This window comes from Carassius carassius, chromosome 22 (genome assembly GCF_963082965.1).
Source record: "Carassius carassius chromosome 22, fCarCar2.1, whole genome shotgun sequence".
In the NCBI taxonomy this organism is placed as follows: Eukaryota; Metazoa; Chordata; class Actinopteri; order Cypriniformes; family Cyprinidae; genus Carassius; species Carassius carassius.
Window position 1 is genome coordinate 12,517,626 of NC_081776.1, and position 25,671 is coordinate 12,543,296.

At 39.2% G+C, this 25,671-nt stretch overlaps 1 protein-coding gene across 1 annotated transcript in view; it reads right to left on the reverse strand.

The window, feature by feature from the left end:
• LOC132098986 (staphylococcal nuclease domain-containing protein 1-like) overlaps nt 1-25,671 on the reverse strand; it is a 180,994-nt gene that overhangs the window by 50,379 nt on the left and 104,944 nt on the right. Inside the window, exon 17 of the mRNA XM_059505323.1 lies at nt 5,051-5,239. Within this exon, the coding sequence (XP_059361306.1) occupies nt 5,051-5,239 (189 nt within the window). The remainder of the gene's footprint in view (nt 1-5,050; nt 5,240-25,671) is intronic.

Below are 25,671 nucleotides of genomic sequence, written 5' to 3' on the forward strand. Positions count from 1 at the left end.
CATTTACTTGATTAATACATGTTTCCTGGTCTTATTGTGAAAGATTAATAAGCTAATGTTATTTATTAAAGAAAAAAAACAACAACATGTAAAACTTTAACATACACACAACTTGTTTCCCCATTGGGACCACAAATTAGGTCATAACATTGACAGTCCCAATGAGTTAGTGTGTATTGCAGTTTAAGTCCCCACTGGGATAGAAAAACGTACACACACACACAGACACAGACACAGACACAGACAGACAGTGAGGAAATCACCTCTGACAAAGTACTTGAAGATGACTGACTGAATAAAATCTGATTGAGTTTGGGAAAAACTCAAGATCCCAAACTGCGAACCCAACACCTGAAAACTCCAGAATAGCATTTACTTTCAGAAGTACGCAGATATCCTCATCTGTGGCATACATGTAATTATCTTGTTGCATTTTATAATATTGCCATGGAAACAGCCACTGCTTCACTGAATCTGGAGCTGGAAAAAAGAGAGCATGATATAAAAAGCGTTAAAACTTTCAGACTGGTTCGTTGTTAATAACAGAGAAATTCTGATATATATATATATATAAAAAAATAAATTAAATGTAAATTTATGCATTTAGCAGACACTTTTATCCAATGCGACTTGCATTGCATTGAGGCTAACAATTTTCTACAATCATGTGTTCCCTGGGATTCAAACCCCTATTCTTGCGCTTGCTAACGCAATGCTTTACCAGTTGAGCTACAGGAACACTGGAATATATATATGTTCATCCAAGTCAGTTTTCAGGATGAAATCACTTCCATCAGAGGAAATTAAAAGAGGGCCTTTAATTAAAATACATTGTTCAACATGAACAAAATGTAACTCCTAAAGAATGATAGCGAGCACTATGCTTTCATCTCCAAGTTATATATTAATGTGGTAATGCAAGTATGAAAACTTGGGTTCCATTAGACTCACCTGAGCCTCCCACTGGCTTCATTCATCCTTGGCTCGCTTCAGAATAGCCAGAGGTAAAAAGTGCCAAATCACAGAATCTTCCACTAAAGCACAATGGATTTCTCACTAACTCTGAGAGGTACGACGTCAAAAAATAAAATAAAAAATACTGCAACTTTGGGTTTCATTTGTATATTTTGATTGTCTTTGGCACTCAAGTGTCTCAAAGAAAGTTGCACTGTGGTTCTGCTTCTCGCTAGATAACTGTTACACAAATGACTCTTTTCCACTGTGTGGTATGACATGACTCTGCACGGCATGGCTCAGTACACGGTTTGCGTTTCCACTGCAGTATACTATCGCTTTTGAGTGGGTGGGATTATTCACGTCACTATAGTTGCGCTGCCTTTACTGCCACAACCCCTAAAACTTAAATTATGCATCGCCCCATCAAACTCTCGCTGGATTCGATCCTCATCAACGAGAGGAACATCTGTACTTTCGCAACCGACAACAAAAGATTTTTGGTCTGTGTTGGTTCTTTTACGTCATGTTTTGGTAACGTTACAGTTCACTTTGAACCTCAACCGACAAGGTTCTACAGTGGACCCCCCCCCCCCCCCCCAAAAGTGAACCGTACCGAGAAGTACCATGCTGTACCATGCAGTGGAAAAGCGGCAAAAGACATTGCTCTGAAATTGGGTGTAGCTTTCCACTGATGAGGCCCTTGTACAAGATTTCTTCACAACAGGAGGGATTCAGGCTAATGAAGAGCAGCAGAAATACTCTTTCAAAAACCAATGCAGACAAGGGGTCCAGCATTTGTCAGGTAAGCATTTTTCTTCTGTGATGCTCATTTGTGTATTCCGCCCGAATTGATTTTTTATTTTTATTAGTACTATGAAATGCAAATTAGTTATTTTACCAAAGTCTGATTGTTTTGGAGGTAACTTAATAGCATAGAAAGAACTTAAATTTACATTCTCATCCTTTCTCCAGATATTATAGACCTTGGTCCAGTGGCGTTGAGCTGCATTCAACCACCATACAAATTTATCAAGCTTAAATGTCACAAGCAGATGGCTGCCCTTCTCAACCCCTGCGGAACCCTGTCACGGGTGTTGTAAAGCACACGAGAGCCTGGGGAGGCTATTAGAGCTGAAATCAACCCCCTAGTGATGGAATTATGCCTCAATAATACTAGAAAGGGCAGGAACAAGAAGAAAAACGAGTGACTGTGGAAGCGGCGGGACTGTTAAGAGGGTCAAAAGCGGACAAGCTCAGTGATGTTCTGAACAATGATGAGGATGATGATCTAAGGGTGGATAGTAATCAGTGGTTGGTTTGTACCAGTTTTCCAGAATCATGGGGCGATCCACCAGAGCCTGGTTGAAGTAGACCAATCTTAGATATGAGATGATAGAAGGCCTTGTTTCTCAACAGAAAGCTGACTTCTTTTCAGATTTGCCTCCACATAATTGGTGTGTTGTAATTACAAGGCTCTTTTTAATAGCCTGTGTTGTGAGATGTGAGAATGTGGGTTGGCTCGGTGCACACTGGGTCATAAACCGCTCTTTAATCCGCAGCCATAACTCTGTTGCCCGGCAACCAGAGGTGTTCTAACATCTCCATGCAGCAACTGTTTACATTTCAGAGCAGTGTTGGTGCTGATAGCACATGATATTTAGAGGAACTTTTAAATGGATTCCCTCAATCTATAGGGAAACTGTAACAAAATGAACGTGAGCAAAGAAAATGTGCAGGCGTTCATGGGACCGGTTTCTGAACGTCTCTGCTCATCAACAATGAATTACTTCGTTTTATTACCTAGTTTTGCATGGGGATAATTTCGATTATAATGACTGGTCCACACAACCACACATTTGGGCTTTGAACAGCCCACTTAGATGCTGTAAACTCATGGATCCTCTACAAAATGTATCAAAAACAATATATTATACAATAATATAATCCTAAAATTTTCCATAGCTGATAATAAGAAAAAAAAGTTCTTGAAATTAAACCTCAAGTCACCTGGTCTCCCTTGGTTCTTTAACTGTTTTACAGCCACTGGACCACTTTATTTCTTTAATTATAAAAGAACACTGAAAAGTGAGAAAAAAAAAATAATGAAACTTGACCCAGTGCATTTCATTAGTGTAACTTTCTGAACTGGACACCTAACACAGCAAATATCTAACACTTCCCCATCCACCAATAAGGGAACAATAAACAAAAGTAAAATAAACACTGCTCAATGCAAAAAAAAGAAAAAAAGAAATAATAATAAAAAAAACATTCTGGCTGTGGTGGAAACGAAGGCCATCAAGAGAAAATAAATGCTGACCTCAGCTTTCCTTTCCTTCTTCCACTTGTCCTGAAGGGTTAATTATTTCCATTATCCAGAGTGGCCTGGGAAATTCAAGCATGGATTGGGACAGACCCAACCAGCATCTACAATCTTAGAGAACAATAAAGCTGTCCAAATCCATGGGTTTCTCTCCACAAACACATTCACATAGGAGTGGCCTTGTGCTTGTGGCCCCCTCCGAACAGCCACAGGGCCAGAGAGCAGAAGATTGAGGGCACAACAAACCAAACTTGTCGTCTTTGATTCACTGTCAGTGAATCAGTGAGTCAATTCAACCTACAGGAAATAAGGGGCAATCTGCACTTTCCTCAAGGTGTCAGTGCAAAACATGCCATGCTTTGTTTACAGTGAGGTGACACCGAGGAACAGAGGAGTGCAAGTCATTTTGCATTTGCGAGTGTCTGTGCGCATATCTAAGGTAGTGTAAACAAGCGAGATTTACTTTTTAACCAGGCATAAGTTCAATCAGAAGGGAAGATCTATGGATGCACATTTCAGATTGGTTGCTATTTTCACAGGAGCTGGAAGCTGATAGCACAGCTTTTAAAAAAAAGATGCGGCTATATGTTTTGGAACTTGGTGCAATAATTTGTAGGTGAGGTGACAGAGAGGTGAGAGATTTAGATTTAGAGAGAGATGAAAAAATTATGGATTTTTCAGAGAAGACAGAAACACGCTCTCCATCACCTTGGGCAGTAGATCATATCGTTATTAGCACAGGACCATTCTCTCTCTCTCACCAAATGAGGGACAGAGAACAGAAGAAACAGCTGGCAGGAGTGCTGTTTGTCCACCAGGGCTGTTGCTTTCCATGGGCTGTAACGGCCATAATGAAAATGAAAAGTGAGATTGAGATTAGGGACGAAGAGGGTTTCATCAATCACAGCTTTGTGGAGAGAACAAAACTGATAATGCCAAAGACATAGCCCTGTGGCACCCCCGAGCTACACACTCATTCCTGTGCCTTTTCTCCAACTCCCAATGTTTTTGGAGGTCCGGTGTACATTTGTTCTGCTAATGCAACATGACAACAGATTTGTGTATTCTCTTTGTTCAAAAATACGCTGGATGACAGGCTCTGGCCTCAGCACCAGGTGCTCAAAGCATGCTGGGCAGAAAAGAGCTAATATTATTACCAGAGTGGGGCTGGAAGATATCTGGAATAGTAAGTAATGAATCTCTTTGCTTGTCAGATGCGGGCAGTATACATTTGAATTTCTGAACCTGAGTGAAGACTGAAGCTCTGTTCCAAAACCCAGATTTCTACTGTTTATACAAGCAGAAACCCTTGAAAGGCAGCATCCTAAATTAATTGAAAACTTGTAAGGGACTGATTTGAAACATTCTACAAGGACAGGAAACCGGTGTGCGACACAAATAGATTCTACAATTGATTCCAACAGGAATCATGTTAAAAAACATCCACACAGCAACATAAATATTGGGTAACACAGTCAATATTTAATTAGACTGATCATGATCAACATCTTTCAATATCCAATGAATAAAATCTCTGTCTGGAGTGTTGCCAAAATGGCCACTGTGTGAACTGGCTTACCATAAAAGGGTTTTGGAGCTGCCTTAGATTTTGGCCAAAAGAAGATATCTTAAAAGATAACGCTGCTGCCTACTGTGTTAGCACAGGTTTTGTGCCAAAAGTGAGCCAATGCTGCTTTAAAATGTCGCCTAGTTGGTTTTGGAATAGAGCCTAAGTCTGCATGAGGCATGCTGGATTTCCACCAAACTCACCTTCTCTTTCCTCAGTCTAGCGGTTTCCTCCGCAGACAGCAGAGTCTTGTAGTAGGAGCTTCTCTCTGCAGTGAAGTGGACCTTCGACAGGGCATTCTCCACCAAAGCTACGGACAAATGCACACCCTCGATGTGGAGCCAGCCAATAAAGTTTCCTGCTTTATCCATACTTTCCACCTCTACTTCCACCTAGGAGAAAGAGAGAGAGACGAGGCAAAATAGTTAATGTACTGTATCTGGGATTAGCTGAGATTCCATTACTGTGGCGGCGGAGAAAGAGACTTTGTCTCAAATAGACAGATCACTGGAGGAGACTGAGCTATCTATTGATCGTCCAGATGGCTCGTTCTTCAGGCAACTCAGGGGGTCTTCTGCATACCCCCACTCATCTCATACACACACACACACACACACACACTTCCTGTCACTGACATCATTGCTAGGCATGTCTTTCTCACACAATTGAACATGAGGTCGAGATTCAGCCCGGCGCTAACTTTACCCTGACATTCTCAATTAAAACGGTGACACCAGGGAACACGCACCACTAATATATTACATTTGTCTCTGAGCACTGAGGCTGTTTATTGGCCAGTGATCAAAGACAGCAGGCAAGGACAACACGAGTGGATTTCAAAGAAAGACAGGATGACAAAGAGAAAGAAGGGGGGGCAGTGAATCACTTTAAACATTAACCCAGTAATAATAAAATAAGGTACAGTAGGATGGAATTATAAAACTGCTTAACACCCAAAACAGAGAAGGAAAATTACACACTGAATGATGCATCAAGGTTTTAGAGAAGTCTTTATACAACAGAAAATCTAAAAGCTCTAATCAAAGCAATCTAATGGCAATGTCTTATTAAGATGATTATAGGGAACTCAAATGCTTAAACTAGATTTTTATGCTAGGGTCTTGTGAGTGGTTGCCAATGAGTTGCTGATGTATTCAGAACGCTTTCTTCAGAATAACTGTTCAGTTGTTGCCAAGTGTTGCTTGGTGGTTGCTAGGGTGTCTGATTTATTTATTTTTTATATATGCAGTTGCTATGGTGTTTGGGGTGTTTTCATGGTATTACCATGCCATTGCTATGGTATTTTGAAACTTAGTTTCTAAGGATTGCTAGTAGTAAATTGCTATGTAAGATGCTTTTTCTGTGATATCCTGATCCTTAGATATTGTTCAGGTTCTTCAGTGTAAGCCTATGGGATGTTTCACCATTTTATCTCCCAAACCAATCGCATACATCTCATTAAACATCACAAATTGAAGTATCCTTCATGTCTGAAGCACAAACGGTTCGGGGTGACTTGGTGGACTAAATCTAAATATTAAATGTTACAGGCTGCCTTAGCAAGAACCACTTAAAACTTGCTCCATGAAATCATCTGTCTCAACAATCAGATCCATCAGCAAAGCAACATCCACACTGTGCAAGTGAAACGGGTTTGTGAAAAACAGCAGGTGTTGTGAACAGACACTCCAAGAGTCAAACGATTAAGAGTGCGGTTGTTCAGCCAGGAAGCCCCTTGGGAAATCTGCTGGGAATTACTTTGGAGGCAGAGGCTGCATACGCAGGGAGAGTAAAAGCTTTTTAATGAGGGCATAATCGGCACTTTGATTAAACACAAGAATGACAACCAAACTCACATTATGGGGACAAACAACTACCCTCCCACTCCGGCCCCACTTGGCGGCAAACTAATGCTCAACATGCAGAAGGTAATGGCTCCGTCCAGGTTGAGAATGTTCCGGTAATCTGGGTTGGCCTGAGCCAGAGGGCTAAATGTATTAGGTCTCGCACAAACAGCTTTATGCACCCCATGTACTTTGCCGTTGGAACACAGAGCAAAGAGTTAATCAAAGTAAACCAGTCTACTAAACAGGTTGTCATTAGTAATAATCTGATGTCAAACCAGAATTGTGTTTAATTAAATGATGCTAGTTTGATGTGGGTGGCTGCGAGGGTGTTGCTCAGCAGTTGCTAAGGTGCTCGGGGTGTATTTAGCTTGTTTGTGAGGTTAAGAACATGTGTTTTTGGTGGCTGCTAAGTGGATGTTTAATGTCACTGGTATTTAACGGTGGATGCTTTTGACCGCATGTCCATAATGTACATGCTTTACCTCCCATTTCAGACACAAAAATGTATATACAGTTTCACAGAAGGTGAGTGTCTCAGATACAGATCATAGACTGGGTGGCTCTCTGCTAGCCTCCTTCTTTATATAATCAAGTCTTTAGATGTAAGTGTTGTCGTCTTCAATGTCAGACGAGGTAGTTTTAGATTTGATTTGGCAGCAGATGCTGCAAGATAGTCTACAACCATCTTTAGTGCATTTGTTCACCTGTCCACCAGCATCCAATGCATTCCTTGCCACTCAACACATCACATGATGCATTATTAGACTTTCTTCCTGACAATTTTCAGAGGCTGAAGCACTACTCAATATGTATTTTTTACAACGAAAATCAGGGATTTTTAGGAAGTCACTGATAAATTCAGGGCATGTAAAAATTTTCAGCAACTAAACATATGCCAACACCACTAACTATAATAGATTACATTTGTTCCAAAAGTATTATATTTTGTGTCACTTAGCTGGAGGCTTTTTGTGATCTTTACAAGCTGGAATTTGGAAAAAGAAACAAAACTGTTGTGAAAAATTTCAGCATTGTCTACTGCTGTGTGTTGTTTTTACCCATTTTAATTCAAATTAGGTAATATTTAACAGCATTTATACAAACATTGCAATTCTGCTACAAACGTTGCAATTCTGAGGCTTAAGGTTCTTTGTGAGGGAGAGAGATTGAATTAGAGAGAAAAGCATATGGCCTTTATCTTGTCAAATAGATTTAAATTATCCTGCTTATCCAAATACAAGGTCAAACTCAACGCACTCACCTGCAATTCGGAGAAAACGCCAAACGTTTCATGTAAGCCTTAATAAAGCAATATACAATTACATAAATTTAATCTCAATGACCCCTAATCTCGAAGATTAATATCTTTGCAGTATTCTTTCCTGGCACAACATCATGACTCATACACAAAGACATCATGGATAAACAGAGAATTCATCAGTGTGATTATTGAGCAGCAGAAAAGCTTTCCACACTGATCATGTAAGATATATCACAGACGATATCCAAATACCTCTACTGATGCCTCGAGCCTTCGCTCATCTATTGCAGCACATTACCTTGTCTGCAGTACTAATTTACCATCGCAAAGTTATGCTGAAGTCAGCTATGCTGAGAAATTGGATGTTTAGTTTATGTTAATTATGTTTGGCATAATTGGCAAGGTATTTTTAGCAAGTGCAACTATGTGCATTTGGTTATGAGGAATATGGTGGCAGTGGGTCACCAATACATAGCACTGGCGCTAGTAATTTAAAGGAGCTGTATGTAAGAAATCTATTTCAATTAATCATAAAATGACCCTGATGTGTCACTAGACATTAAGAAATCATGTTCATTTCAAATACTTATATCACTGACAACAGTAGTCCGGCCAGGATATTGTCATTTAAAAAGTGGACTTGCAGCCCTCAACTGATGTTGATGTTGTCATTTTGTGTTTTAGCCTGACGCGCCTCCCTCCATCTATCTACCAATCACGAAGTCAGTAGTGTTTTGGGATCCGTGTTGCCAGCTTTGCTGTAACCTACCCTAACTCCAGTCGGATAAAAATGTCTAATGTTACTAAATCAAAAAGACCTCGTTATAATTCAGAAATTCGTCGTGACAAAGTCGGAAATAAAACCAGAATTTGTTTTGGAGATGCTTTTGAAAGATGGAGACTGCTGAAAACGGAGAAGAATTTGAACACAGACGCCAACGTTGCTAATTTTCTCCTGGACAGGTAAGATTCATCTATGCTTGGCTAACTTGTACTTGATGTCAATTGACATTTCATATATTCATGACAGTCGAACAAAGTTATGCATGTTTGTGCAAAGTAACATAACGTTACTTAACATCTCACCACCACATAGACACTCATCCCACACAGAAACAGGAAAACACACTAGCACAGTAAGGGCAGGCAGAGGCTTGGATAGCCGGGCCCAGATGGCTCCCAGCGGAGGTTTCCAGAACCACTATGGCTCCCTGTGGATGGAGTGTTTGATCCAACATGGCTCCCACCTGATCACAAATGGCTTTTGCAAGTGTGAAAAATGCTACACTGAGGAGAAACATTAAAACAGAGAGAGATTGATTTCCAGTGCAGCATGCTTTTAGAGGAAAAAATGGGCCCTGCTCACTTCAACTGGGTCACGGTGAAGGATATTAACTTTAAGAGCTGATGGTCACAAGAAAGGATGACAACCAAAACAGACAGAAAATTTTGAATAAATTTAAAGCTTCAACCTAGTTAACCTTGCCTGAGAGCATGCCTACAAATGATATACAGATTCCCCAAACAGTAAACACTGTATAAACACCAGAATAATATATAGACACTCTCAGGACCCTTCACACTTCCTTCTCATGCTTTTAATCACTGGAAAGCCCTTCACAGACTTTAAATCTTATTTTATGGTATACACCAATTACTGAGGGCATCTCTCTAGCTATGTAACTCAAAGCACAACATGTTGTTGAAGTACAGGAAGAATATCCTGACATGGATGTGCTACTGTAGTCCATGAAATCCTTTTGAAAATCGATGACATACAGTATACTGGATAATTTGTGACATTAATTTGCATATTTGGGCATTATACAGGTACATTCAATACATACATTTAATACAATTTTAATTTTGTAAATTTCTGTGTAGAAAGTGCCCTGCTATGGAGATGGTTTAATACTGTAAAGTGATTTGACACTAGTGTTGGGCAAAAAGGGTAGAAATCTGTCTTGTACAAATTTGCAGACAAGACTACAGTTTTCAATAAATAAATCATTTTTATTATTAGATTACAATTATTCTACCATTAAAATATTCTTCTTATTAATATTATTATTATTTGCATCTAAATAAAAAAAATAATATATTAGAAATAACTTACAATGTATTATTATTATTATTAAACCAGGAAAGTGTCCTGGCGTCAATGTATTTTAGCAATGGCCCTGAAATAAAGGTTTGTGTGTTCAGATGAATGAATGATGATACAGAACCACGATGAAGCTGAAATCAGGAGAGGGGGAAAAAACAAAAGTGTGTGTGAAACATTAAAACAACCTGTAAAATATTAAAACAGTTGTGACGTCCATACAGGGCATCTGTATAACAAACAAGCTCCTCACACTCAACTAAGTGTTAAATGATAAAGACTTCATTTATTGGCACACACATTGGTGTTTTGTGGGTAGTAGGACATACAGTTTTATTTATTTGAGTGTGTGTGATGGTCGATGAAGGTGAACAGATGTGCAGTAGTTTAGATCAGACATCACAAACTCATGGGGTGAGAGGTGGAGAATGTGTGTGTATCTGTGTGTGTTTGTATCGATTAAGCTTCAGGGCACATGCATCAGTGTCACAGTCATGCTGTCTGAACACAATCTCTCAAACATGGGACCCATTATGAGCTCAGAAAACACATGCCAGTCGGCCCATCACAAACACATCCACCCACCCATTCACCCACCCAGAGATCCAGCTCAATAAAAATGTTTCCCCATTGCTACTTTCAGTTGATAACAGATGCAAGAAACTCTCCACCAACATTAAAATTGCCATCTATTTCAACTCAAAAAGTAAAATTAAAATTCATGATCGCTCTCCTTTCATCTAAATTGTCTAAATTATGGATCATTTAAAAGGGCCAAATTAGATATCTTACACCTCATGAAAGAAGCTTCAATCTGGGCAGACATTTTTCGACAGTCAAGCCAAGAATCAATAAGATTGTCCAAAGAGACAAACGTGAGGAAAATATATTAATACACATTAATGGCTGTTTCTTAGGCAACTATGGTCATTTTTTGGCTGTGTAAATTTTTACAAAACTCCCTTAAAGTTTTTATTTATTTGTTTATCTCATTAAAACAAACAAAGTTTTCCCATTTTGCCTCATCAGTGACAGGATCATATAAAGTTCCAGCTGCGTGTTATGTTAACCCTGTTTTAAAGGTTTTTTGACAGCTCTGCTGTGAGGGTCCACTATGCAAAGACAAATCTGTCATTATGAGGACAAATCTGTGTATTTGGGCGAGTGACTTTTATAATTACAGATCACAAACACAGTAAAAAGCAAGTGTAGACAAGACAGGTTTAACTCAAGCTTGAGACCTCAGGCCCTGAGGAACATGAGAAACATGTGAAATACACAATATTAAGTGATGTGCACTACTCAGAGTTCAGAGGTGGCACTTAACCTTGTGTAACCATAGCAACCATTTCAAATTATGGCACCATGTGGTGCCATCTGTGAGGTAAATGCATAACAGGAAGGACAGTCAGCCAGAACAGGAAGCAGATACACCAGATGGCCCCCACGGTACAGTTTGCAATTTAAAGTGCTTGAGATGCTCCAAGATACTGCATCTGATAGCACCTGGACCCGCACAAAACCCACATATTTATTATCTAAATAAGAACATAAGACTTCTATTGTTTAATATAAAACTAATTACTGACCAACCCTACATTTACCACTTAAACACTATTTTCCTTGGTCAGAAAAAATTTACAGGGTTTCACACAAGTCTACAACTCTTCATTTTGTCTGAAACGCACACAAAAAAGGGGCACACACAGACATTGGTTAACTAAGACTAAAACCTCTGGTACAACAGTCAAAGCCCCAGAAGTTTCAGGGTGAACCAATAAAATTGATCAGCCCCTACCAAACAAATGATGGATTGAATCACTAATGGTATAGGATCTATTTTGGATGCAAAATATAGAGTAAATTGGCCTTTTAATCAAATATAATAAATGAAAAAGAAAAAGTGGTCAAACAGAGTAATACTACAGCAGAAAAGATTAAACAAGAAGAATGTTCTTCTTTAAACATGGCTTAAATAAATGGCTCAATCTAAGGCCAATGTCAGAGTCCATTGATTGTAAAATGAGAGAGAGAGAGTGAGAGAGAGAGAGAGAGAGAGAGAGAGAGAGAGAGAGAGAGAGAGAGAGAGAGAGAGACACAGAGAGAGCGAGAGAGAGAGAAATAAAAACAGAATTAATACATCAGTAAGAGCACCCTACAGGCACTTCCGCCCATTAGGCTGGAAGAAAGCTGACAAAAAATGTTTGATTATTGCTATAGGTTCAAACTCACAGTCACATAACAGTTAGAAGGCTGAAGTTGAAGAGGGAGTAGTGTTGTAAAAGAGTGGACTGGACTAATTTGAGTTGAAAAGTAAGACTGCTAAGCTCGTACTCAACAGAACACAGCTGTGTGATGTCAACAAATGTAATCTCTATATATTTGATAGATTCACATCTCAAGCTCCTGACATAGAAAAAGTGATAGTGTACATGGGTCACAGGGAGTATAATAACTGGCCTTCAAAACATAAGCATCAATGCTGTAGTCATTCCCATCAAAACAGAATCTTTAAACACACAGCTTGTTGTTTAAATGGTGGACAAGATGCACCAACACAACGCTCACATGCTACTGTCTCCATAGTCTCCTCACTGTTAGGAAAATCACAACAAGACCCCTGTCCATAACTTCATGCAAACAAAGTCAAGAAACAAAATGTGGAAGTCAACAAATGTAATGAAAGATTTTGTATCACTATGTCAAGCTACTAAATGACCTGGAAGACAAGATGAAAGTAGAAGGTGAGATGTGATGGGCTGATTTTGCTGTTCACCACGTAAGTTACTGCAGAGGAAAAAAGCAGAATGAAGCAAAAAGCTTCTCTGTATTACTTAACACTTTTTAACACTAAACATACTCCTGAGGGGTGAAAACAAGTATCGAATCACTGGCAGCTCTGGCGAAAGATATGGAAATCATACCGGTTTGAGTGCAGATGTTGGCGGCGGTGTTAAAGTATCTCCCAAATGGTGTCCATTTAAAAGTGTGTCAGTGCAGCTGCATCTGAACAGTTTGCATTAAACGGCTTTAATACTGCACACACAAATCCTTTGACACATGCTCATGCAACCACTTAGCCAATGGTGCAAGTTTAAGTGGCGGTACTTACTCTTGTAAGAGCATTTATATGCCTGTATGTGCAGGCATATCCCACCAGTGTGTGTTCTAAACATGAACATTGTTTGCATTTGCTTGGACGTTTAAAAGGCATATGAAGCCTTTCAATTCTAATGCCTCCCATGTCCTCTGTGGGAACAGGTCAATATTTAGTCAATGAGCCTAGTGGAGCTGCGGTTGTCCCCTCTAAATGACCTACATGGCTTTATATTGCAATCAATCCCGAAAGGACCCCTACGACACAAGCTCTGCCGTTCGGTCTCACCACAAAGACTACAGTTGGATCATCTGAGGTGCGTTCACAACCTAGTGTGGTTCCTCTGGAGTCAAATTACCTTTAAGCTACAATGTCTCAAAGTTCTCTTTAAGAAATTCAGAAGAACCCTCGGGATGAGCCTGAACCCTAATGTTCAGCTGGGAGACACATGAGGTCAAACATCATAATAAAAATGTTTCTTTCATATCCTCTCTTAAGCCAGTCAATCTCCACATCGCACATTACAAAGACCAGCAGGGGAAAGCGGAGAAATCAATACCCCTGATCTCTCTCCACAGGGGTACGTGCACTGCTCTCTTCCCTTCAGGAAATCGCCACTGGCTGGTGAGAAGTCATGTGACTTGTGCAAATCATATTCGTATCTATGGTTACGGCTCAAGCTGAGGTGTTCAAAGAGAAACAACGAACCATAGTGTGAAAGACAACATTAAAAGGGGCAGCGATATAAATATTTAAATGATTTTTCGTTGGACCACTGTGGGATAATGAACGAGAACATGAGCAGCCACAGAGCATGAATGGAGACATCTGATTGGATGAAGAGATGATAATGGGAGGCGGAACGATTGAGTGAGCTTCTGAATGGACTCTAACATCCTGGTTGTTAAAATCAATGGCGACAATAACTGCAATCCATCTCTTTCACGTCTGCCCTTGCGCCCTGATCAATGTGTATTGAGCTACATCTGTAATATTGCTAATATCAGACATTATTGCCTTTCCGGGGATGATGGATCAGAAATATGTTGGTTGTGTATTTGTGGAGGTTTTCAACTAGGGTGGTTTAATTAGCAAAGGTCCACTGCACTACAAAGAAATGAAAGTATAATTTATCATCCAATATTCAGTATGGGAGGTGGTGGTGGGGGGGGGGGGGTCTATACTTTTAGCAAGAACACAATAAAATGATTAACGGTGATATTAAAGCCAATTAAAATTAAAAAAAAAAAAAAAAAAATTATATATATATATATATATATATATAAATACTCTTTAAAGAATAAATTACATTTTGAAATACAACCCGAATTCCGGAAAAGTTGGGACGTTTTTTAAATTTTAATAAAATGAAAACTAAAAGACTTTCAAATCACATGAGCCAATATTTTATTCACAATAGAACATAGATAACATAGCAAATGTTTAAACTGAGAAAGTTTACAATTTTATGCACAAAATGAGCTCATTTCAATTTTGATTTCTGCTACAGGTCTCAAAATAGTTGGGACGGGGTATGTTTACCATGGTGTAGCATCTCCTTTTCTTTTCAAAACAGTTTGAAGACGTCTGGGCATTGAGGCTATGAGTTGCTGGAGTTTTGCTGTTGGAATTTGGTCCCATTCTTGCCTTATATAGATTTCCAGCTGCTGAAGAGTTTGTGGTCGTCTTTGACGTATTTTTCGTTTAATGATGCGCCAAATGTTCTCTATAGGTGAAAGATCTGGACTGCAGGCTGGCCAGGTTAGCACCCAGACTCTTCTACGACGAAGCCATGCTGTTGTTATAGCTGCAGTATGTGGTTTTGCATTGTCCTGCTGAAATAAACAAGGCCTTCCCTGAAATAGACGTTGTTTGGAGGGAAGCATATGTTGCTCTAAAACCTTTATATACCTTTCAGCATTCACAGAGCCTTCCAAAACATGCAAGCTGCCCATACCGTATGCACTTATGCACCCCCATACCATCAGAGATGCTGGCTTTTGAACTGAACGCTGATAACATGCTGGAAGGTCTCCCTCCTCTTTAGCCCGGAGGACACGGCGTCCGTGATTTCCAACAAGAATGTCAAATTTGGACTCGTCTGACCATAAAACACTATTCCACTTTGAAATAGTCCATTTTAAATGAGCCTTGGCCCACAGGACATGACGGCGCTTCTGGACCATGTTCACATATGGCTTCCTTTTTGCATGATAGAGCTTTAGTTGGCATCTGCTGATGGCACGGTGGATTGTGTTTACCGACAGTGGTTTCTGAAAGTATTCCTGGGCCCATTTAGTAATGTCTTTGACACAATCATGCCGATGAGTGATGCAGTGTCGTCTGAGAGCCCGAAGACCACGGGCATCCAATAAAGGTCTCCGGCCTTGTCCCTTACGCACAGAGATTTCTCCAGTTTCTCTGAATCTTTTGATGATGTTATGCACTGTAGATGATGAGATTTGCAAAGCCTTTGCAATTTGACGTTGAGGAACATTGTTTTTAAAGTTTTCCACAATTTTTTTACGCAGTCTTTCACAGATTGGAGAGCCTCTGCCCATCTTTACTTCTGAGAGACTCTGCTTCTCTAAGACAAAGCTTTTATAGCTAATCATGTTACAGACCTGATATCAATTAACTTAATCACTAGATGTTCTCCCAGCTGAATCTTTTTAAAACTGCTTGCTTTTTTAGCCATTTGTTGCCCCTGTGCCAACTTTTTTGAGACCTGTAGCAGGCATTAAATTTTAAATGAGCTAATTAAGTGGATAAAAGTGTAAAATTTCTCAGTTTAAACATTTGCTACGTTATCTATGTTCTATTGTGAATAAAATATTGGCTCATGTGATTTGAAATTCCTTTAGTTTTCATTTTATTAAAATTTAAAAAACGTCCCAACTTTTCCGGAATTCGGGTTGTATTAAAACCTACGTAATATTGTTTTTACTTAATTTTTGACCAAATCAATGCAGCCTCAGTGATAACACGCTAATTTCAAAAAGAATAAAAATCATTCCGACATCAAATTATTGACTGGTAGAGAAGGTAGGTAATAAAAATTAAGTGTCTGCTGTCATGTTGTGTCTATGTATGAGCACTTAAGGGTCAGGATAGCAGAATAACAGTTTTGGGGAGCTGTCCGAAATCTGTCATGCCACACTGAATACATTTAGCGCATTCACATCACATCAATACACACATACACACATCTATCACAGAGACACACATAAACATATAAATCATGATGAAACACATTTATAGCCAATTCCTGGGTCAAGGTAGCCAGTTACATAAAAAGACAGACAATGGCAGCACTCATGGCCTTCAGGTTCTCAGAAAGAATGATGAGAAGACATTCAGACCACAAAGCTTCATGTACCTTGAACGTGCAGCTGTGCATTAGAAATTCATGAAGTGCTATGAGGAGGATTGTTTTCAAGCATGCCTATTCACTGTGATAATTTAGACTATAAAGTCAGCAGAATAAACACAGAAAAATAATGTATCCTTAACATCAGGCTGATATTTCTCATTGCGCACAGCTGTTATGTGGCTTTTCCAGAGTGCGTCAGAGGGAGGAGTGATGGGAAGCGGCAGGCAATCATGTGAAGCGCATCACCATTTATCTAGAGCCCTTTTTCTCACCAACACTCAGAATGATGTGCCAACCAGTGCCACTCAATTTCTGCCCCTCCCCCTCTGACAGCCGAATGAGAATGGGACAGAACAACAGAAAACAAGGAATAGGAGGAAGAGGGCTGGGGGTTGAAAATCACATGTCATTTATCAGTCTTTCATTAAGCTGGATTCGAACCCTGAGGCATGGCATGACAAGCCGAAAAAACCTGCCACAGAAACAAACATGGCACATAAGAATGTATAATTGAAAAGAGCACAATAGATTTAAAATGGAAAAAAAAAAAAAATAATAAAGTCAGAAGGTTTGCACACATTCAAACGAATTGATCTGTGGTGCTCATGTGGATGATGTAGTTCAAGTCCGTTTCATGTTATTTCCTGCTGATATTACTTTTGTTTCACCCCCTCCTTGTGTCTAACATTCACCTTCTATGAAAGTGGCAAAGAGGACAAATAAAATATAAAAAAAGGAAAAAAATGAAGCTACATGAAACCATCTTCCCAGGAGTAAAGGGTCTGACTCCAAACCAGACACTGAAGCACATGTATCTTGTACAAAGCAATTGACCAAATTAATGAGCTGGAATATGCCAGTGAATTTCCATTTGTCTCGGAATGGCCTTTGGCCCCATTCAGGGAATTTGCTCTTCATTTTTACAACAACTCATTTTTTGCATTTCCAAGAGAAAGTACAGTGTCAAAAAGAGGAGATGGTGTAGAACCACAGCAACTAAGAGAATAATATTTCATAATAAATGAGTTTCACATCCAAAGTTGGTGTCTAAATAACCCAGCACAGGCTGGTCATTACCATTGAATTGGTATTGACTCCTAAAGGACAACAAGCTCTTAAGAGATGTGGTGTAACATTTCAAATGTCAGTCTATTCAATACATAGGTACAGCAAGGAATGGTGTCTGGAGTAAGAGACACTAAAAGACGTCCAACAGTTTTAGAGTCTCATCTGTACTCTCTAATCAAATATGCCTGGGATGCAGGGTAAAAATGCAATTACAGTGTGACTGTCTCTTAACCTGTGTTCTCTTTATGTACACTTGACAAAGTTCACCTGAGGTCTTTGCATGAAACAGAAATAAGAAAATGCCACATCATCTCCTTTAAGCCAAAAACACAAATAGTAACGCTACACATGACAACTGAACACAGCAGTATGTTCCTAGCCTAGTTTTAGTGTTTCCGTCTGGGCACAAACAGCTCAGCTCACTACAATTGGAAATGGGGGTGGGTGTTGACAACTTCCACAAAGTCCCAAGGACAATCTGTCACTCAATTACAAGTTCGGGCATCAAATAATAATAATAATAATAATTCCAGAACCTCTCCTTGATACAGTCTAAACGATTGACTTCTTGTCAAACCCAAGGCTGTGCACCCAAACAACTTCATAATGAGAGAGTCAGCAGAAAGAGTAATGAAGGAGAAATGGGTTCACTTTTTCTCTTAAATCCCCTCTCTTTTGCCCTCCCACCCTAAAGACACAGATGCTACTAATCAGCCAGAAAAAGGCAGTCTGCCTGAACAGACACATTCTGACTCTCAAATCAAAAGAGAGAGGAGCAGATAAAGTCAAAGAAGGGCAGGAGAGAGGAGAGAGGCAGAGATCCAATACTGAGATACAATGAAGTGCCTGAAGGAGCTGAAGGAACGTGAGTCAGTTACACAGCCATATGATCCGTTATCCAGTAGAAAACGGGGCTTAACTGAGATTGAGTTGGAATTACACTTCTAAGAAACATGCATGGGCCACACAGGAAGGGAAAGTGTGAATCAGATGGAGGATGAGAGGGAAAACGAGTGGCTAGGGGTCGAGTAAAGTGTCTGCAGCAAATTTAGGTCTGCACAGACATCTTAAAAAAAAAAAAAAAAAAAAAAAAATTCAGCCTTGAAGTGAAGGCTCCATCAGTATTTATGCCAGCAGCTTTGAGAGTTGTGTGCTTATTGGTAAGCAGAAGCAGCAATGAGTGGTTGCTGTTATGTAACATTGTGCCAGCGTTATTAAGGTTTATGCAATCGTGGGTCGCTGATGTGTGCTGAAGACGTAAGCAACCTTTTGTTGTTCACGTCATACACCACATGCTGCTTTTGTGACCAATCACATAGCACAATAATAAAGAAGACCGAAATCAAAATGTGCAGCCTATATAAAGAAGTGAATAACTAGGTGATTTGAACTACAGTTGTTTTTTGTGTAGTCAGGCTAGTCTTCTTTGATCTGTTCAGACTGAAGATACTGTCATATTTACAGTTGTTTAGTGAGTTTTTCATGGGTTTTATTTGAACAGAAATACATAGAGGGTGAAAGATTTCCCCATGTAGATTTCACAATGGTTCGGTTGGTCATGAGAATTTGCCATATTGACCAACGGACAGCTGCTAGGTTAGTAAATGACTTTTGAGTTAGTAAGAGACTCCATCGTCCGACATGTAAGTGCTACGTTAGCCGAAGGTAAAGTGCACACTCATTGTTTGCCAGGTGCTCGTGTTCTCGATGTTTCTGCGCAGATACCCGCGATCCTGAAGGTCGACGAGAGCCCCAGAGCGGTCGTGCTTCACGCCGGGGTTAACGACACCACGCTGTGGCAGACGGAGACGCTGCAGAGGGACTTCAGCAGCCTGATCGAGACGGTTCGCAGCACGACGCCCGCGGCGACGATCGTCGTGTCAGGACCACTGCCCACGTATCGACGAGGACACGAAAGGTTCAGTAGACTTTTTGCTTTAAATGAATGGTTGTTGTCATGGTGTAAAGAACAGAAACTGCTGTTTGTTAATAACTGGAATCTTTTCTGGGAGCGCCCTAGGCTGTTTCGCGCTGATGGATTACACCCCAGCAGAATCGGAGCGGAGCTGCTCTCTGACAACATCTCCAGGACACTTCGCTCCATGTGACTAGTAAGACAATTCTCTAATAACTATTATGATGAGTTTTGTTCCACCCGCTTAAATGATAAAAGTACTTGCGCTGTAAAAACTATTAAGACTGTGTCTGTTCCCCGAATAGTGAGGTCAAAATATTATGTAGGATCTAGAAAAAATCTTATCGTAATTAAACCAGAAAAATGTAAAGTAAATGAACAAAAACAATTTTTAAAGTTTGGGCTCATAAATATTAGATCACTCACACCCAAAGCAGTTATTGTAAATGAAATGATCACAGATAATAGTTTTGATGTACTCTGCTTGACTGAAACCTGGCTAAAACCAAATGATTATTTTGGTCTAAATGAGTCTACTCCACCGAACTACTGTTATAAGCATGAGCCCCGTCAGACTGGTCGTGGCGGAGGTGTTGCAACAATATATAGTGATATTCTCAATGTTACCCAGAAAACAGGATACAGGTTTAAGTCTTTTGAAATACTTCTGCTAAATGTTACACTGTCAGACATGCAAAAGAAGTCTAATGTATCTCTTGCTCTGGCTACTGTGTATAGACCACCAGGGCCGTATACAGAATTCCTAAAAGAATTTGCAGATTTCCTCTCAGACCTTCTAGTTACAGTTGATAAGGCGCTAATCATGGGAGATTTTAATATTCACGTTGATAATGCAAATGATACATTAGGACTTGCGTTTACTGACCTAATAAACTCCTTTGGAGTCAAGCAAAATGTCACCGGGCCCACTCATCGTTTTAATCATACACTAGATCTAATTATATCGCATGGAATCGATCTTACTGCTATAGATATTGTACCCCAAAGTGATGATATTACAGACCATTTCCTTGTATCGTGCATGCTGCCTATAACTGATATTAACTATTATTCCAGCCACCAAAGACAGATTCACAAATAACCTGCCTGATCTATCTCAACTGCTATTTGTACCCAAAAATACACATGAATTAGACAAAATTACTAACAACATGGGCACTATTTTCTCTAATACATTAGAAGCTGTTGCCCCCATCAAATTGAAAAAGGTTAGAGAAAAACGTACTGTACATGGTATAACAGTAATACTCACTCTCTCAAGAAAGTAACTCGTAGTCTTGAACGCAAATGGAGAAAAACTAACTTGGAAGTTTTTAGAATTGCATGGAAAAACAGTATGTCCAGCTATAGACAGGCTCTAAAAACTGCTAGGGCAGAGCATATCCACAAACTCATTGAAAATAACCAAAACAATCCAAGGTTTTTATTTAGCACAGTGGCTAAATTAACAAATTACCAGACGCCACCTGATTCAAATATTCCACCAACGTTAAATAGTAATGACTTTATGAATTTCTTCACTGATAAAATAGATAACATTAGAAATACAATAGCGAATGTAGATTCTACAGCGTCTAACCCTTCAGTTTCATCCATCGCACCCAAAGATAAACTGCAGTGCTTTACAAATATAGGACAGGAAGAGCTAAATAAACTTATCACTGTATCTAAACCAACAACATGTTTATTAGATCCTGTACCCACTAAATTACTAAAAGAGATGTTACCTGTAGCCGAAGAACCGCTTCTCAATATCATTAACTCGTCGTTATCTTTAGGTCACGTCCCAAAACCATTCAAGCTGGCGGTTATCAAGCCTCTTATTAAGAAACCAAAACTAGATCCTAGTGTACTGGCAAATTATAGGCCTATTTCAAATCTTCCATTTATGTCTAAAATTTTAGAAAAAGTTGTGTCTGCTCAATTGAGCACCTTCCTGCATAAAAATGATCTGTATGAAGAATTTCAGTCAGGTTTTAGGCCCCACCATAGCAAAGAAACTGCACTTGTTAAAATTACAAATGACCTGCTTCTTGCGTCAGATCAAGGCTGCATCTCATTTCTAGTCTTACTTGATCTTAGTGCTGCGTTCGACACCATAGATCATGACATACTCATAGATCGATTACAAAACTATACAGGTATTCAAGGGCAGGCTCTAAGATGGTTTAGATCCTACCTGTCCGATCGCTACCATTTTGTTTACTTAAATGGGGTGTCATCTCCTTTATCATCAGTAAAATATGGAGTGCCACAAGGATCCGTCCTAGGTCCCCTTCTATTTTCAATATACATGTTGCCCCTTGGTAATATTATTAGAAAATACGGAATTAGCTTCCACTGTTATGCTGATGATACTCAGCTATATATCTCAACGAGACCAGATGAAACTTCCCAATTATCTAAGCTAACAGAGTGTGTTAAAAATGTAAAAGATTGGATGACAAATAATTTTCTCCAATTAAATTCGGATAAGACAGAGATATTAATTATTGGACCAAGAAACACCACACAGAATCTTGTAGATTACAATCTGCAACTAGACGGATGTACTGTTACTTCCTCTACAGTCAGAAATCTGGGTGTTATATTGGACAGCAATTTGTCTTTTGAAAATCATATTTCCAATGTTACAAAAACTGCATTCTTCCATCTTAGAAACATTGCCAAGCTACGAAACATGTTATCTGTTTCTGATGCAGAAAAGCTAGTTCATGCATTCATGACCTCTAGACTGGACTATTGTAATGCATTTCTAGGTGGTTGTCCTGCTTCGTCAATAAACAAGCTACAGGTAGTCCAAAATGCAGCAGCTAGAGTCCTTACCAGGTCAAGAAAATATGATCATATTACCCCAATTTTACAGTCTCTGCACTGGCTACCTATTAAGTTCCGTATCAGTTACAAATTATCATTACTTACCTATAAGGCCCTAAATGATTTAGCTCCTGCGTACCTAACTAGCCTTCTACCACGCTACAACCCATCACGCACCCTAAGGTCACAAAACGCTGGACTTTTGGTAGTTCCTAGGATAGCAAAGTCCACTAAAGGAGGTAGAGCTTTTTCACATTTGGCTCCCAAACTCTGGAATAGCCTTCCTGATAATGTTCGGGGTTCAGACACACTCTCTCTGTTTAAATCTAGATTAAAAACGCATCTCTTTCGCCAAGCATTCGAATAATGTATCTCTTAAATTGTGAGTGTAGTTGCATCTGCATTTTTATTCTTTAGCTTGGGTTAAACTAATTTTACTTTGTTGGATCAGCAGCTATGCTAATGATGTCTCTATTTTGTTTCTATTTAATAGAGTTGTTTCTAGCTACCGTAACTAGGATTTACACAAGCTCCAGTCTGCATCCAGAACACCTGAGAAGAGATGATGCTGACCCTCAGAGGACCCCAGATGATCCTAACCTTGAATCAACAAACAGAACTAAAAATTATTGCTACATGTGTGACTGCATCATATAATAACTATTAATTAATAATATTGATAGTTCATCATCTAGCTGACTACGTCTTGTATTATTATTATTATTTTTCTTTTTCTAAAATCCTGTCAAACGTGCACAAACTACTAGCTACTACTAAATATTGTAGAAACATAATTTTCTGTAAAGTTGCTTTGTAACGATTTGTATTGTAAAAAGCGCTATACAAATAAACTTGAATTGAATTGCAACATTTCAACAAAATGTTGAACTATGTAGAACAAGATAAATCACACACTTTCTGATCCAGCTTTCTCCTCTGGGTTTGTGGACCTTATAAACTTTCTGGCCGAAATATACAATTTTAAACTATCCCTTCAATTAACAAAAAGATTAGTCTAAATTATCTCAAACTAGATAGCACCTGAAGATGCTTTTAAACATGTAAAAATCTCTGATAATTACATGGCTCCCTGGATTCTGACAACTACATAAAGACATATTATAAAAATTTTACAATAAAAAAGACGGAGTGATAATTATCATAAGCATTATTCAGCCCTCAGACAGGCTTGACAGGTAAAACGTGGGTGTAACTCTTTTTTTTGTCAGTTTGTCTATGGCTATTTCTTAACACTAAAATATGAGAGGATGTGGCTAACTTTCGAATGGCTTACTTGTAGCTACTCTGCATACTATAGCATTTCACTGCTGGTTATGTATGCCATATATAATCTTGTATGTGACGAATAAACCTTGAATCATAGTTTGTAAAAGAGTATTTGTACAAATAAGTTGCAAACATAATATGTACTCGCCGCATATACTGAAGAATCGTTAAATTGATACCTCATAAGTGCTCACTGTGGAATTATCTGTATCTTTATACCTGCCACTGGTAAGATAGTGGAAATATGCTCTAGTTTCATGCTCTTCTCTCTCAGATCCAAAAAGGGTCTTATATAAACATTTCAGCTGGGGGGCATGGAGCTACACTTGTGCGATGTATGAGAGAGAGAGAGAGAGAGAATAAGTGTGTGTGCAAGTGAGAGAGATACAAAATGATGCAGGCCCTGTCGTCAGCAGCTTTGGGGATGAGTGGAGTTTACTCTTTTACTCCCTCACTTACAACACTCCTTTTTTCTTCCCCCATTTTAGTGCTCTCTTTTCCTGTCTGATGTTGTTTCGGTTTCTTAGTGGAAGGCTGAAGAAGAAAGTGAGCACACACTGCCTGAAGACAAGGCTTTTACCATAGAGAAAGATCCAAGTTGGGATGACCTGCATATAGCACTGTGAAATTTAACTGGAAAAAAAGGGGTGGCAAAAATGCAAAACAAGCAGTAAGAGGTGTGCTAAAGCTAAAATTTAATAATAACAACAGTAATAATAAAAAATGCATTACATAAAATATTATGCATTAAAGAGCCCGACCAATATATCGTTTTGCCGATTGTATCTGCCGATCTGAACCTGTTGCTGATATAGCGGTATCGGCGAATATGCCGCCAATTAACTTTTTTTTTTTTTTTCTGAAGATATAATACAAAGATAAAATGCTTGAAATGGTTTAATTACTTGGTTTGTCCAGCAGAGCACACTCCATTTTTTGCTACTGGCGACCTGGATGAACGCTTTAAAGCTTAAAGGCTGATTTATGCTTCTGCGTCAGACCTATGCCGTAGCCTATACATAGACACACCCCCTTATGCCGTAGCCTGATGTGCACCTCTCCAAAAATCTAACAGTGCGTCCATTCTATGCGGACCACAAGCGCTGAGATTGGTCTGCTAGAATCCCTCCATCCATATGTACTTGAGTTTTGTGTGTGCACTTTAATATATTTTAATGTTACACCTTTTATATAAAATAAACAAAGAACAAATGTCTTATCATTTATTATAGTACTTAGCATTAGGCATAGGCCGGTATGAGATTTTGATGGTATGATATCCAAAATATCACGGTTTCACAGTATCACTGTCAGTGTTTGGAATAACGCCGGTTAAAAAAAACAGCGTTAGGGAACAACGTTATTTTTTCAGTAACGGGATAATCTAACTAATTACTTTTCCCGTCATTAAAACGGCGTTAACATTACTGGACATTAAATGTGGTGCGTTACTATGCATTGATTTAATAAACTATGTAATCCGAACGCACCCCTGGCTCACACAGCGAGTGAGGAGGTGGGTTAATTGATAACGAGATAAGCGATTATGATTGGCTAAGGCAGAGTCATGTGTTTCATGATAGCCAATCAGAGTCAGTGTTTTTACATGCCGGCACACGCGCCAGCGGTGCCAAACACACACACACACACACACGCACGAACGCAACAGTTAAAGAGAGATTCGCACCAGCAGCCGAGATAACGAGTCAGGAGCAATCCAATGAAAAGTTGGCATTTTCAAGGTGGAGATCTAAGCACTACTTAAAATTCATTGTGGTCAAAGGCAAGAACGTGCATGTAATGTGTAGCCTACATGTAATGTGTGATACACGCATATATACAAAGCTAGTGGCCAAAAACACTTTTCTTACAAAGATAATACTTGAAGTACAGGATAAAACTTTTGCTGTCTGTTGACGTGCAATAAATATCGAAAAGTTATGTACGAACACATGTCTGTTCTACTCATTTCAACTTACTTGTGAAAACTGCTAAAAAAATACAAATTCTTGGACATATAGCAACTTTTTTTCA